The sequence below is a fragment of the Sceloporus undulatus genome, chromosome 5, assembly GCF_019175285.1.
Source record: "Sceloporus undulatus isolate JIND9_A2432 ecotype Alabama chromosome 5, SceUnd_v1.1, whole genome shotgun sequence".
Classification (NCBI taxonomy): Eukaryota; Metazoa; Chordata; class Lepidosauria; order Squamata; family Phrynosomatidae; genus Sceloporus; species Sceloporus undulatus.
In genome coordinates, this window is record NC_056526.1 from 186,732,906 (window position 1) to 186,749,640 (window position 16,735).

Below are 16,735 nucleotides of genomic sequence, written 5' to 3' on the forward strand. Positions count from 1 at the left end.
TATTTTGGCCTCATCCACACATTTAATATTCATACCAAGAGAAGTCTTAATGGTAATTCTGATTCTGCTGGTCAGATAAAAGTAAATGATTCACACACAAACACACACACACACACACACATGACCAATGGACCAATTGACTACTGGCTGTATGGAAAACATTTTCTAATACAATAGAAACCGTCATCAATCAAACATGCAGCATACACTGCAAAGGAAAATGAAAAAGGGAATGCAAACAATTATGTTGTAAAGAAGATATAGCAGAACCTTCCTTGTATGGAAAGAGAATCCAAAGACATATTTCCCCTTATTATGAAGACTGCTACCAGACACTGTATTTCACCTCTCCCTGGAAACTTGGCTATGAATCAGTTTATCATTTTTGGCTGAATCAAATAAAATGCTGCACTTAAAAAAAAAAATCAGTTGTGTAAATACAATTAGTGTACCCAGATTTGCTTGGTTACCCTTTCTCCCTGAAAGCTAGTAGCTATGTAACATTTTGCTAACACTATTGTTGGAAAAGCAAAGGTTATTTATCTTTCCCAAGGCTTACAATAAGACAGCATAAACAATGGATGAAGGAGCAACTGTTTGCTGAATTCCAAAAACAATGGCACATCAAAATATCATTTCCTGGGAGCCCTGGTCAGACTGCCCCCCTTGGTTTGGGTTAAGGTAGCTACAAGTAAGGTCTGAACACCCTAAACTCCCCAGATCATGTCTGATCTTGGAAGCTAAGAAAGATCAGCTCCCTGGTTATTACTTGGATGGGAGACCACCAATGAATACCTGGTGCTATAAACTATATTTCAGAGAAAGGAACTTGCAAACCACTTCTGGGTATTCCTTGTGTAAGAAAACTCTATGAAATTCATGAAGTCACCATGAGATGACAGGCAACATGACAGGTGACATCTAAGAACCAGGTGAATACATACTGTTTTTCCAAGTGTTCAACTAGTTCCTTTTACAGGATGCATCCAGCACTTAAGAACCTTTTATTATTGATCTTCTTATTCCGGCTTTATTGGTATCTTTTTATATTAAGCATTTTAAAAATGTGTATTTTTTAACCTCTTTTTTATTCTCAGGCAGAATTCAAAGATATAGCTGTGCTAGTCTGTAGAATCAGTACGTAGAGAGATCTTGTAGCATCTTTGAAACTAACTGTAAAAGTATCTGAGGAAATAGAATGAGGTCTAAGAAAGCTAATGCTGCCAACTTCTTTCTTTCAGTTAATCTCAAAGGTGTTACAAGATCTCTCTAGATACTGATTCTCAGGCAGTTAGTTTCACTGTGTTCTCTTAAATCATGTTTCAGCCTGGCTCTTTATTCCACTGAAAATTTTGCCATAGCAAAGGTTTAAATGACTAAATAAATAAATGAAATGAAATGAAATGAAACCTTCTGGAACCAGTTGTCCATACACTGGTAAATTCCTGATTAGATTACTGCAAAGCACTCTTTATGGAGCTGCCCTACAAGATAATTTGGATACTGCAGCTAGCTGAAAATGCAGAAGCTAGACTACTGTCCTTACCATAAAATTGACTACCAATATACATCTGATCTAAATTTAAGTTACAAGTGATTATATCTACAACCCTAAATGGCTTCTTGATACTTGAAGGAGTGCCTTATACATGTGAAGGAGATCTGTTTGGGGTCCTCCTATGTGTGTCACTAGTGAGGGCACAACACTGTCAAAAATGTGGAATATGGCCCTCTCTACGATGGCATCTTGGTTGTGGAATATCCTAGAAGCTCAACTGGTTGTAATATTGGTATTATTTCAGCTCCAAGTAAAAACTTGGCTTCGTGTTGGAGCCTCTGAAACCCAGCCAATTTAATCCACGTCTACACATGTGAATGAGTTTAAATTGTCTTGAACTGTTGTTTAAAACTGTTTAAATTGTCAGCTTATTCTGTATGTTTTAGCATATTTAAATTACTCTTTTAAATTGCTTTAAACTGTTTAAATCAATCTCTTTGCACACAACCTTGAGAAACTGGGATATGGAACATGAAGTGCATGCTCTAATGATAAACACATAAACAACAACATAAAATAACAAAGGTCTTTAATGTCCTAGGTCTAGGCTTTTAAACACTGGAAGGTTAGAAACATTCCACCAATTTTTTTCCCCAGCCACACTTTTAAAAACACCTACTTACATCAAATTCATTCAGCGCTGCAGCAAGCTCTCCGATGCCAGTGTGCCCCTTGTTTTCATCAGTTGGTGAGGTGGCCTGAGCAGCATTTGAGATGCCAGCAATTGCTTCTTGGACTTGCTTGAAGACATAATCCCTGTTGGCTCTGGTTGCTGCGACATCAGGATGGCGGAGGAAAGCCTGGGAAGCCGTATAGAGCATAGTGGCGTTCTTCTTCAGGGCACCACGAGCGGCAGCCATTTCATCTCTACAATGGGGATCCTTTAGTTCCTGTTTCAAAACACATACATATAGAAAGTCACACCTTCATATATAAATCAGCATGAGATATTTATAAAATCAAAATATGAAATTTGTATATATCTTAGCATCTACTTTCATTCCTTCCTCCCTATTTCTGGGTTGTATCTAATAATGTTCCTTCTCCAGTGGAACAGCCACCAATACCAGATCAAATTGCCCTCAACCTGCACAACCCACCCATGAGCTGCCAATGTGCTGTGGAGGTTTTTAGGACCCTCTACAGACAACCCTCCCATACAGAGCAGACAATGACTATGAAGCAGGAAGAAGGAAAACTCCTGTAGCATGAGGAGAAATGTGCTTGCAAAAGTGTTGGAGTTTGCACACACTGATTTGTATCTTCCATTTTCTCTAATGAACGGTAGATGATTATCATCATGTGTTATTTCTGCAATTGTTGTGGAGGTACTGTACAGTGAAAGACAGTTATTCACATGGCCATGAATGTAAGTTAGTACCGACTAGCTGCAAATAAGTGAAATGGCCATCTTTACGGGGGGAAATGTGCATATGAAATTTAAAGTGAGAAGCATATAGATTAAAAACCCAGAAGACAAATTCACGAGTGTGATGATCAGAAGCCCTGGTTTCATCACTGATGAGAGCTTAAGGGACTAATAGAAGGCTCACTGTCTAGATTTCAAAAGCTTTCTCTCAACTACTGGAGATTTCGGTGAGGTTTTGTTTTGTTTTATGGACATTTCTGAAAAAATATTCCAAGGGCTTTCTTTGTACCAAAAATGCATTTTTCACATTTTTATGTAAAACATTCTATTTTATGTAATACCTTATCTGCACAAAACAAAACATTTTGCCTAAAACTGATTTTTCATTAAAAGGTTGTGTGTGTTTTTTTTTACTCTAGCTGATGAGGATGCAATAAAAATAATTTTCTTTTTCACTTTCACACAGAGACAAATACATACATACATACATACATCTCATTGTAACTGACATTTTTTTAACTTCCTTTCTCATTAACAAGAACAAAATTTGGGAATATTCTTTGAATCCCTATCTTAAAATTTTGGTGGAATAAAAAAAGCAAACAACAGGGACACTGAAGCAAGGGTCCAGAATTCATTAGGTGTTCGTTAAAAATCTTAGGAAACTTTCATTAATAGAAATTGGCTCAAAAGAATATTTTATCTATTTTGACTCTCCAATAGGACTCTGAGAACAAGGGTAACATTGCCTCAAAACCTATTTTGTAATGATTTTTTTTTAAAAAAATCATTATTCTTATTTTCCTTCATCATTAATTGAATAAACGGACTCAAAAAACTTGGTCCATTAGGCATTCTAATTCCTCATTAAGAAGAAAAATCTTTAGTTGCCTTATTGCCTTCTAGTTAGAATGGGTTTAGGTGGATTTTTTGTGGAGGAGAGGGAAGAGGATTTTTTTTCTGTACTTAAGCCTTGGGGGAAAAAATAGGTTAGACTATTATAGTTATGTGGCCTAATTTTCATAGCAAGCCCTTCTTCATCAAATCTATTCCTGTCAAGCTCTGTATGACCAATGTTATAAGGAAGTCCTTAAAGGATTAAAGGTCTTTAAAAGAGGCCATTTAAAATGCTTCAGTGCTGCGTTAAATAAAGTTACGCATCTGCCAAGGGGTGGAGGCATGTTGGTGTCAGAAAACCACATATCTTTGCAGTAACCATGTCCCATAATTATTCAACTTTGAGGCAGGAAAACATAAACTCAAATGTCTCCATATTCTATAGAAGATCTGTTGGGGGTGCTTGGATTATGTATTCCTGCATGGAAGAGGGTTGGACTGGATGGCCCTTGAAGTGTCTTCCAACTCTGTGATTCTATGATGAAAGCAATGTCACCATGCCTCCTCCCCAGCCTCTTTTGAGTCTCAAACAAGTTGAGGAGGGCAATGGCATGGTGAAATCCCTCACATGCTTCTTGGGAGAATAGAAGGCTGTTACCAAAAAACCCGAAAGAACTGGGCAGGCAGACAATGTCAGTGGGATTTGTATGCTGCCTGGGGATCAAACTTTGTCCAATCCAGCATTATACACACCTGTTGTCTTCTAGCAGCTACATAATTGAGTTTCACCATCTCTTTTCCAAATTCTTTGAAGCGATTTGCAAGGTCCTGTTCATTTGTGGCGTTTTTCACTGCTTCTAAGGCTTCTTCTACCTGTAAAGAGGAGAAATAACAAGAAACAGACTGAAGCCTGTGCCAAACAACTTTCAAATTTCCATAAGGCAGCTTGAGAACTCTTTCACTTATTAGAGAATTTGGCACGTACTCCCAACCATGAAAGCAAACAGACAAGAGACTTCACTAGGTGTTCACCAAGCATGCTGTGTAGATTCCCAGCTGGTTGAAGCCTTTTGTAATATTTTTGTGGCTTTTGCACAGCTTGGGTACACACATCACAACAGCATGACAGAATTCTACTTAAAGAATGAGCCAGCATGGTTGTTCTAGAGTTATTGCTCTGTCTTGTCAGAGAAGAGGCAAAAGGAAAGGATGGCTGCTTCCAGGTTCAGATGTTATCTCCACTAATAAAAGTCTAAGTCTCTCCCATCCTTGTGTTTTGGGAGGAGGGAGATTTTGTGCACACACACCATCACTCCAAGATTGCAAATACTAGACTCCTCAATTTTTATCTGGGGATGCTGAGAGTGAGCACCTTACAGTTGCTAAACCATCTGTAGTCCAGTAGTACTCAGTCATAGTCAAAAGACCAGTGCTGGTCCATGAGCCAATAGCTGTTAATCCTTGGTGAAAGTACAAAACTACTGTAGCCATTGGGCATCAATATGGCACCAGTCCCTAGCATATTTAGTAGGAAAAAATTGCTAGTACTCACATCAGATTATCAGAGTACTGATGTAGCCTAAATACCACACTCATCTGCAGGAGCTACATCTACATTGTAGAATGAATGCAGTTTGATACTGCTTTAAACGTCTTGGCTCAATGCTATGGAATTCTGCTGTTTGTAGTTTTGTTAGATATGTAACCTTCTCTGTCAGAAAGCGTTGGTGGCACAACAAACTACAAATTCCAGAATCACATAGGATGGAGCCATGATGGTCAAAGTGGTGTCAAATTAACTCTACAGTGTGATAGCAGCCTTGGTCTCTAAATGGCACATATGAGGCTCTTCATGAGTAAGAAAGTTCCTCTGAAGAACCAACCATCTCAAGAACAGGAAGACTTAGATTTGATCCAAATCTCTACCACTGTTTTTCAGTGGGACCATGAAAGAACAAGCTATAAAAAATGCAGTAAGCAGTTGTGCCATTGCTGGAAAAACAGAAGTCCAATTGATATATAATCCAGATGCTTTGAGTGTTGCATTTTTTTCTGATTCCAAGTATGTATGCATAGATAAATGTGTATCTGAAGTGTGTGTGAGTCAGAGAAAAAGAGGAATGAGAATTGCTCCTACCCAGCATGGGTTTCTTATCTTTTATATATATATATATATATTGAATGGCAAATTCTTGTGCTTTCCCTGCTCTAGGGAGGAAGTATTAGTGTAGGGTGGGTGGTTGAGGGTAATGGTGAGAGAAAACAATAGGGTGAGAGTAAAAGTCCACTTTAGAATCACATTCTTCCAGGTTGCAAACTCCACTTCCCAGGAGGAAAGGAAATAGATGTCTCTGCTGCCTCCTATATTACATGCCTGGATCCAAACAACCACAGAATCAATCCAAAAAGGGGTTGTAGTGTGGAACAATCAACTCCCTTGACTATATGGCAACTTTTCAAACCAATGAGAATTCCAAAAGTCCTTCAAGGGAATACTAAAATCCAGGGGGGGGGGGAATGAAAGAACACTTTACTTCTTCATCCCAAACTGTAACATATGTTCCTTAATACTATAACTGGTAAAAAGAATTCTCCTCAGTGTGACATGTTAGGTATATATGGTTTAAACTCAAGATATTAACTCCACCACTTCTATTGTTTGGCTGGAAAACAGCCTTTTCCTTTCCCCTTTGGGCTTTGCAGGTGGTTGTAGAAGGTCAAGGGGATCCAAACCATAATCATTGTGTGATGTTTTGGTGGGGATTTTCCCCACATATTTTGACTGAAAGAATGACCACTTGTGGGGTCAGAGAGATTTGGGTGCTTCAATGGCTCAAAATGGGTGCTAAGGGGTATACTTTCCCCACCCATGATATAAATACACAGCTTCTAATGATAAAATATGGCTCCATACAGACAGGCTGAAATAAAACTGCTTTGGGTCACTTTGGAGGTATGCTGTTTAAATGATGCTTGTGTCCTAAGATGCTGGAAGGTGCGCCAAATCTGTGATCCAGTCCTTAGGACTGGAGCATGGCTTTGGCATGGCTTCCATACTCTTAGGAGGCATGCATCATTTAAACAGCATACCTCCAAAGTGACCCGAAGCAGCTTTATTTTGGCCTGTCCATATGGGGCCTATATTGTGTAAACTTCATTCTTCCTCTACTGAAAACATAAAACTTATGGAACCTTTTTGCTGTTGTTTCTGTTTCCTTCAAGTCATTTCCGAGTTATGACAACCCTAAAGCAAACCTATCACAGGGTTTTCTTGGCAAGATTTGCTTTGGGGAGGGAGGCCTCTGAGACTGAAAGAATGTGAATTGCCCATGGTCACCCAGTAGGTTTCCATGACAGAGCAAGAAGTTGAGCCCTGGTCTCCAGAGTCTTAGTCCAATGCACAAATCACTGCATCACATGTAGCTGCAATGCATGAATATATGGTGTTTTTAAGTGAGAAATAAAAGCTGAAACATTCTTAAGACTGGAATACATCTGACCATACTTCATGATGCAAAAAGATAATAATAATAATAATAATAATAATAATAATAATAATTTGTTTTATTTATATACCGCTATTCCAAAGATCATAGGAGTGAACAGCAAGTAAGCTAATTAGCAAGTAAGCTAATTTGCCCCCCAACAGTCTGGGTACTCATTTTAGCGACCTCGGAAGGATGCAAGCCTGAGTCGAGCTTGGGCCCTTTTGCTGGTCTTGAACTCACAACCTTGTGGTTTCGAGTGAATGGCTGCAGTACAGGCATTTACCCACTGCGCCACCAGGGCTCCATATATATTTGTGTTTGTGTATGTTTCAGTGCATATACACTACAAATACAATGCAATTGGGAAATTGAGAAATATGAATATACCCACGCCATATGCTGTGTAATTTACCAGTTTCCAGGAAGAAAAGGACATAGCTTCAATGGAAGTGAGCTCAGCATTAAAGATAAATAATGATGGTTTTGAATTTTTTTAAATCACATATCCTTCTGCACAATATGCTCCAAAATTTGTGTGCGTGTGTTTATCAGTAGCAAATGGTACCAAACAAAAAGGAAGCAATAGCAAGTAGCAATAGCAGGTACATTTCTATATGCTTATCAGTGCACTTAAGCACTCCCTAAGTGGATTACAAAGTATAAGCTAATTGCCCCCAACAATCTGGGTACTCATTTTAGCCACTTCAGAAGGATGCAAGTCTGAGTCAAGCATGAGTCCTTTTGCTAGTACTGAACTCGCAGCCTTATGGTTTATGAGTGAGTGGCTGCAGTACAGGCATTTAACCACTGCACCACCAGGGCTCACCAGGGCTCTCCAGGGCTCACCAGGGAAGAAGATGCACCCATTGTTATTCAAGCCTGCTGTACCAACAAAGGCCATGTACAGACTGGCACTTTGTGCTGGCCTGGGGGCAGAGTCGGGGCACAGCATCTTGATGGTACACGCCTGACTCCGACTCCCCCTGGTGCACTAATGCCGTGCACTGCTCCAGACAGCAAGTGACATCATGATGCACCTCCAAATGACACAGTACCGAAGGGGCACCATACAGCCGCACCACCGTGGCTATGGCACCCTTTTGAGGATGCAAAAAGGAGATGCTTTTTGCGCCTCCTTTTTGCATTCTCGGAAGACCGGATCGGGTTCACGGCATGAGGTTGCCATGGCCCCAAAGTTCAGTATGGATTTCCACATCATATTTGTTGTTATTGTGTGCCTTGAAGTCATTTTTAACTTATGGTGAACCTAACATGGGATTTTCTTGGCAAGTTTCTTCAGAAGGGGTTTGCTATTGCCATTCTCTAAGCCCGAGATATTGAACCTTGCCCAAAGTCACCCAGTGGTTTTCCATGGGCCAGCCATGATTTGAACCCTGGTCTCCAGAGTCCTAGTCCAATGTTCAAACCACTATACCACACTGGCTCACCATTATATCATATCACAAAACAATAAACTATCATGATAATTTACTAGCAGCAGTGGATTACAAATGCTAACAATCAAGATGAAAAGGAAAAGGATCATTAAAATATTAAGCAGTCTGATGGCAAAACATTCCTTCCCATAGGTGAAAAAGGAGGAATTAAATTTTACAAGGCAATAATTTTTTTAAAATGGTAGTTCCACTTTGGGGAGATGAAAAACATCATATTACTCTAGCCTTGGCCTAAAATGTTTTTCAGGCCACATGTTCCATTTTGAGAGGGTTGTAAAATAACGTTACTAGCTGACATTCACATTTACAGTATGTAATGGCATTGCTGAAAAGAACACCAAGCACAACATAACTGTAAAATATAGAATGATAAAAATGGAAGAGGTCCTGAGTAAGGACACTTTGCCTTCATAAGTCACTTTCCATTGGGGTTGTCCTGTTTCTATCAGATTCTTCTCAGTGCTGGATGAGATGACTTTGTTTTCCCCTCTCACTCAGACTTTTTAGGATCTTTGCAGGAAGGTGTATCTGGCATTTTAAAAGTTCTTTTGTAAGCAGTCTTTTGTTTTATCATTATTATTTTTACTTATTAATTACTACCTTAGTGCTGATATATTGGAATAGTAAGGTGACATTTGGAGCTTACTCTAGTATCCACCAAATGAAAACAAAGAGTGACACTTCAGAAGAAAATAGCATTTCAGATATAGGCCAGTCATGCTTAATCCACTGTTTCAGGGGTTTCCAAATGAGGAATGTTTATGAGGGTTATGGAAACTGGGGGTAATTTTAGTACTTCAGAAAATTATGTGCAGAGTTGAGTGGATATTGAGTTTTCATCAGCTGACAGATAGCTCAACCAATGGCTGGATCCAGACCCTATACTAGGAAAACCCTCTTGAAATGTAACCAATAACATTGCAACCTTTTCTCATTCCAGCATTTTGTGCCAAACAATGCCACTTGCCTGAAAATCTAGATAAGCAAAGCTGTGATGTTTGTGCAAGTCCTGTAAGTTTAATCAGCAATAAGAGGAGCTGAAGAAAACGCTTGACCATCTCTGCCAAGGTGCAGATAACGTACAGTTTTGGCCTTTCCTGAGTCTTCTGTTTCACTCTTATTACAGGGAGAATGGACATACAGTCCCATAATATTGCATATAAATGTTTATTTCGTAGCCTAATGATAGTAAATTTGGAGGCTATCTGATTAATAAGTTAGAAAACACATGCCACTGGAACATATTCTCAGATGTGTTAACAGGTAACCAAAATGGTAGATGATAAACATGTCATCAAGGCATGTATGAAGATTTAGGCATTGCAGCAGAGGCTAAAATAACCAGTCATCAAGCACAAACCACTTATTTCTTCAAGCCATACAGTAACAGTAGATAAAATTAAGTTATGCCAGATGAAGCGATGACCCACTGAGACAATTTACTTTTATGTGTCTGGAAATACTTTTGTGTCAACCACATTTAATGTTACGGTTGATTATATATCGTAAATAATCAAGTGGTTTCTAACTCAGTGTTCTCCTCACCATGTTTTCACAATTTCAAAATCGAAAATAAACTAATGAACATGCGCTAACCAAATAAAACCATCCTTATATTTCCTAGGTGTAAATGGGGTCCAATAAAGAACAAGACTGATCGTCTTCAAAATTATGTAGGGAGCACTGAAGAACTTAATTCAGACTGAGCCAATGTAGATGGATAGGTTTCTAAATGAAAGAAGGGCTGATCCAGACTACAGGACATCATTTGAGGTCAGAGACATTTAGTGGGTGAGAAATTATGGTCCATGTTATTTCAAAAATTCTCCTGAACTACCAAAAATATATATTTTCCCCAAATGTTTGCAGAAATTCCACCTACTAAGTTTCGGGATTGCATTTGTCTCTTAGATAAACTAAAATTGTGATAAGGTGGATGTTTCTTGTACAGGCAGAAATTCATTAGATGCATTTTGCCTTTCTTAAAAGAAAGAACATCTGTGCATATCTTCCTCTATTTCACTAGGTCTCTTAGTTTGCAACAGCATTTTTTTTTAAACTCTGAGCTGTGGACCATCAGTAGCAATAGGCTCACTTTCAGGTGGATTTCAATGTTCCAGAAAAGAGGAAACTGGCCATATGAGGGAGTAGGATACATGTTAAAATGGTGAAAGAGAAGGGCAGAAGAAATAACAGGCAATAAAGAAGTACATGTAGGTGTGGGAAAAACATGAAATTAAAAGTTCTTCACTTAGATGCAGTATTGTGACTGGAACAGTGATGGGCCTTAGACAGGAAAGACAATGGTGAGAGAAGCAAAGGCTTCAGTTTGTCAGTATCTGGAGGGTCACACATTGCCAATCCATCTTTGAACCTCTAAATCACAAATGTCCATTTGAAAACTTGTCTGCACTTAACTTGACCAAAGCTAAGAGACGGAGCTCTCTGATACGAGGAAATCACTGTGGCAAAGAATATAGCAATTTCAAAAGAGTGGTAGATATCAGCAACAATAAATTATCTGTAAGTGAAAGCTAATAATGTCAAACTCAACCTTGTGTCTGTCAGCACTTATATAATTGGTTTTGTATCTGGCAGGTCTTGTGTCATTTTAAGCTCTTTCAAGGGGGTACTGAAGATAGAAAGTTTGAGAACTTTATACTTTAGATTGTTGTACAAATAACACCATGGTCCGCAGGTGTGATTCACACATGGTGCAGTAGTTTAATTTTATTTTTAATGACATAAAAATAAAAAGTTAATAAAATATTAATGTACAATATTCTGAAAACTGGCTTTCCCAGTTTTCTCTTGAGAAAGTCATTTGTGTTATTTGTGTATGCCTTCAAGTTGACTCTTACTAATGGAAACCGTATCCTATGTTTGTTTAAGGGTTGTTGTTTTTTTTGGCAAGATATATTTTTAGAACGTTTGCCATCACCTTCCTCTTTGGCTGCAAGAGCATGACTTTCCAAAGGTCACCCAGTGGGAGAAACCTGGTCTCCCAGAGTCATAGTCCAACACTCAAACTATTACACCACACTGGCCATCCGGGACCCTACATGAACCAATATTTCTTTACTGAAGCTTCAAGACTTCTTATCCGACTCACAAAGAGTGGTCTGCCATCTCATCAGATTATGATCCATTAAGAACTACAAGTCTTAATGGAACATATGTACAGCACTGTAGAAGAACTACAACTACAATTTCATGCTGACATTTTCTTTACACTCAAAGAAGTCAACAAGTCAATTGGCTGCAGCAGAGGAAGTAAACAGAACTTGATTCCAGTACTAATCGGATGAAGTTAGTTCAGCACAAGACTCAGAACATAGGTCAGTACACTAGATAACATTATCCAGTTTACCAGTGTGATTTTGTAATAGCCATTATTTCAGCTTTCTGGCTATTTTTAGAGTTGTGCTACATTTCCTGTGAGAATAATCACCATTTTGTCTTAAAATGCATACACTGTGATATTTCTTTCTTGGAACAGATATGTGTTTTAAAAAGCCTCCTTGCATGCCTGAGGAGCTCTTCTGAGGTCACTTCTTCTTCAGTGGAAAAAGGTTTTTCAAAATTATCCTGTGATCCTCCTTGTTCAGGCAGCCTAGCTCTTGAACCCTAGTGCCACACAACATTCCCTCTGCAAATGCTTAAATTCACATTGCCTTCCCAAAACATAATCAAGTTCAATTAATTAGAAGGCTTTCATCTTTGCTCAAGCTCCAAAATGCAATTGTTAAAAGCCAGGCTTTTAGCAAACGATTTATTTAGGTAACATAGATTTATCATGATATTCCTACTCTATTCTGTGTGAATGGTACTAGTAACCATGTCATCTCCAAAATTCTGAAACTTGTTAACATAGAAAGCAATAAATATAGTACAGATTGAGCATCCAAAATCCCTGGGGCCAGAAGTGGTCTGTATTTTTATTTTGGGCAGGATTTTGGAATACTTGTATTTGCATATCCATAATGAGACATAATAAGGCTGGAAAGAGAGTGAGGATCTATAAAATGGTAGGATGCATGGATTCTTGCCATTTCACAGACCCTCGTGTCTTTCTTCAGCTGTGTCTTTCTCTGTCCTGGCAAATATAGTACAGGTTTGTACTACGCTACTTGTGTCACAAGCCAAAAAGTTTTAGATTTTGGAGTACTTTGGATGTTGGAATTCCAGATAAGGGATACACAAGTTGTATGTTAAATCAAAGGGTTTTTTTCTTAACTGAATATTGTTAAGAAGGAAACAAGCTGGATGTATGGGCAGAAAGGCAACTAATTACCACAGGAGAAAAAGCATATGGGAAAGTACCATTGATCAATTTTGTGTTCTAAATCATTTGATGTAAAACATGACCAAAGAAAAAGAGAGCTATATGTAATATAGAAACAAGCAAGAATGAAGTGCAATTCCAACACAACAGACGAAAAGAACTGGAGAAAGAGGGGGAACACTAGGGATTTATATACCGCCAAAAAGGGTTTACTAGAAATTCCAGAAGTTTCTGAAGCTTTCTGCACAAGCACAGAATAACCCATTTGTGTGCATTCACACAAAGGCCACGAACAAGAACAAAATACTTAGCAATTGTCCTCAACTGACTGTAGATTAAACCTTTAAAAACCAACAAATATAACCATTAATTCTGAACAAAACTTTTCTATACAAACAAGCAATCTAGAGTGGATTTCACAAATTATGTTTCCAGAGTGTGGTCTTTTGTCTCTCACTCATTTTTATGCAAATGCTGTGGAAGATTACAGACACCTTCAATATTTCCCAATTCCCACTAAAGATTTTAGGCTTTTGTTCTTCTTATGCATCAATAAAGTTTTTGTAACAGAAACAAACAAGGGATTATTACTCAGAGACTTTTGTTAAAACTTGGTGTTAGGTTACAGTAAAAGGATGTGTAACATTTGGCAGGGTAGGAGAAGATTAATGGGGTATAATATTGAGGAAATTAAGGATTTTAAGTATGTAGGGAGCAAATTTAGCAAGAGCCTTGGTTTGGCCATTTACTAGCAACATCATTAGAAGCCATTTAATCAATTCAAGCAGCAATTTTATACACACACACACACACACACACACACACACGTTTGTTTTCTCCAACATAAAATAAATTGGCTGGGAAAGTTATTCCATGCACTACCTATAAGGAAGAATGAAGGAATGTGACTGATTTTGGCATAACATCATTCAAAAGTATTTGCTAAGATTAGCGTAGTCTCTGGCACAGAAGAAATATGTAACAAAAAGGTTTATTCATATGCATGGAGCATTATTCCCATACTGGTTTAATTACAACCCAAGGGATGTAAAAGACCAACAAATGGGTGGTTCTTGAAACAGAAAACAAATGTCGTAGGAAATAACTGGACAAATAATGACTAGTCAATTGTATCTATGAAATGGCACCATGTGAAGAAAAAAAAGAATGAATTATTATCCCACCAGGCAACAATTTAAGATTAAAAGAGGCTGACATATAATGAGCCATGAAGTGCATTTATTTTGCATAGTAGCAGGAGTCTACAATGAGATTTATATGATTTACGTTTCACCTTGAACACAGCTTTTACAACCCGCCAATTTCAGACTGTGCCAACTTGGAATAGAGTCATGTGAACTTTCATATCCTGTCTTTAGCCCATAGATAAACATCTCTGGGTTTTTTGTTTTTGTTTTTGTTTGTTTGTTTGTTTGTTTGTGTTTGTTTTTGGAGGGGGTAGTAAAAAATTCAAAATATAACATTGGAAATTTTTCTGGAAAAAATGTGCACCCCATGTGCACCCCACATCTGTGCTAGGCTTCTAACTAGTGGCCATCACCCTTCTTCTAGTTACAGCAAATGCCATAAGTTAGTAGCAACTCTGTTCTGTATCTATCTACTCTTTCCTTCTCTCACCAATCTGTTAGATTTCTATGCTAAGCATGGCGAAGGGAGAGGTTCCTCTTCTTGAAGCCTGAACTCTCCCTAGAAAACAAGGTGACTACACTGAGCCTATGATGCTTTGGACAAGAAGACATGTCTCACTAGAAAATTAGTGATTCCTGGCAAAGTAAAAGGCAGTAGGAAAAGAGAAAGTCTGCATTACTACTGCATGGACTCAGTGAAGGCCCTGAGTTTGCAATACCAGAGCAGGCTATTGATAACAGGATCAACTAGAGGTCTCTTATTCTTAGGGTTACCATCAGTCAAAGACAACTTCATGGCAATTAACAATAGCATTAAGAACAACATGGTTTCTGTGTTAAGTTTATGGGTGGAATGGAGCACTCTGAGGAGCTACTCGCTATAGGAATCCCAAATCTGGGGATGGAAATTTGCCAACCAGTCCTGGATGAGGTCACACTTAAGACTGTGTTCGCAGCTTGGGAGTGCTCCTGGACTCATCCCTTCAGTTGTCATCTCAAATAGATGTGACGGCCAGGAGCACTTGCTATCAACTTCGGTTGATATGCCAGCTGCGACCCTACCTAGACCAGGGGGACCTAGAAGCGGTGGTACATGCACTGATAACCTCTCATCTTGATTTCTGAAATGCGCTCTACATGAGGCTACCCTTGTGCCAACTTTGGAAGCTTCAATTACTTCAAAACATGGCAGCCAGTCTGGTCACCAGTAAATCCAGGTTTGACTATATAACACCTGTTTTATAATCTCTGCACTGGCTGCCAATTAGCTTCTGGGCATGGTACAAGGTGTTGGTTCTTACCTTTAAAGCCCTACACAGCTTGGGTCCAGGTTACTTGCAGGAGCGCCTCTCCCTATATAATCCACCCCATACTTTCAGATCCTCTGGGAAGAATTTATTGCAGCCACAGAAGACCAGATTGGCTGCACCTTCCCAGAGGACTTTCTTCTCTGCTGCTCTGAAACTCTGGAATGACCGACCAGAAGAGATCCGTCTTATCACTACCTTAGATGCCTTTAAAAAGGCTATCTAGACAGATGTCTTCTGGCAGACCTTCCCAGACAGACCTCCCAAAGAAAGAAAGAAAAAGAAAGAAAGAAAGAAAGAAAGAAAGCCCCATCTGCCTTCAATCTCCCACTCCATCCTGTTTATTTTAGGTCATATTATTGATGACATTTTTAACTGTTATCAAATTTTACTACTTGTGGGAGGGTTAGGGATTAATATATCTTTTATTATGTTTTTATGCTTGTATTTTTATCTCTGTTGTAATCCCACCTCAATCCGCAGCGACAGGTGGGAAATATAAATCATCATCATCATCATCATCATCATCATCATCATCATCATCATCATCATCAGTACACTTACCTGCCTACCTAGAATTCTCTCTTTTTGGAAAGAGTGTCCAGAATTTGTGAATGTTGCTAATTCCATCTGCAACATATTAAAACACCTCTCTCCTAAATTCAGCACAAATTCCAGGTTTCTCTGTCTCGTCTTTTTTATTAGTATTATCTGTTTAGAGCACATTTGCACCTTAAATATCAAAATCCACATCCAAATATACATAATTGAAGCAGAGTCTGAAGATAATGTACAACACACTTCAAGGTAAAAGCTGCTTTCTGATACTATGGTGATAATTACCCAATCATAGCATCAGCTCACTTCTTTCTTGTTAAACCAAGTGAAAATACAAACCTTACTGATTGCCATGAGAGTTGAGGGGAAAAATTCCTTTGAGAACCAAAATCTCATCATCATGTAATTTGTTCCTACTGCTTCTTTGCAACCATGAAAATACTAACTAATTTTGTGGCATGGAAATTGTTACAATGTTAGCATAAAGGACACAACTATCACTTCCATTCTCATGCAAATGAGGTTGCAGACAATTGATCTTGCAAGCCAGCTTTCCTCCTTTTTTTAACCGATGCCAGCAGTGCCTTCTGCTAAAGGGATGGGACAACAGTATTTGGGGGGGGGGGGGGGAGGATTAACCGAGTTTATTGAGTATTTATGAAATTGTCAGTGGAATTAAGTAATTGCCTCCAGATAATGACCTCATACAAGAATTGTGAAACTTTTCA

At 38.6% G+C, this 16,735-nt stretch overlaps 1 protein-coding gene across 3 annotated transcripts in view; it reads right to left on the reverse strand.

Annotated features, from left to right (window-relative positions):
• CTNNA2 (catenin alpha 2) overlaps positions 1-16,735 on the reverse strand; it is a 637,223-nt gene that overhangs the window by 440,162 nt on the left and 180,326 nt on the right. For all 3 annotated transcript variants that reach the window (XM_042467966.1, XM_042467967.1, XM_042467968.1), the window contains 2 exons: positions 4,518-4,637; positions 2,182-2,448 (listed from right to left, as the gene is read on the reverse strand). In XM_042467966.1, the coding sequence (XP_042323900.1) occupies positions 2,182-2,448; positions 4,518-4,637 (387 nt within the window). The remainder of the gene's footprint in view (positions 1-2,181; positions 2,449-4,517; positions 4,638-16,735) is intronic.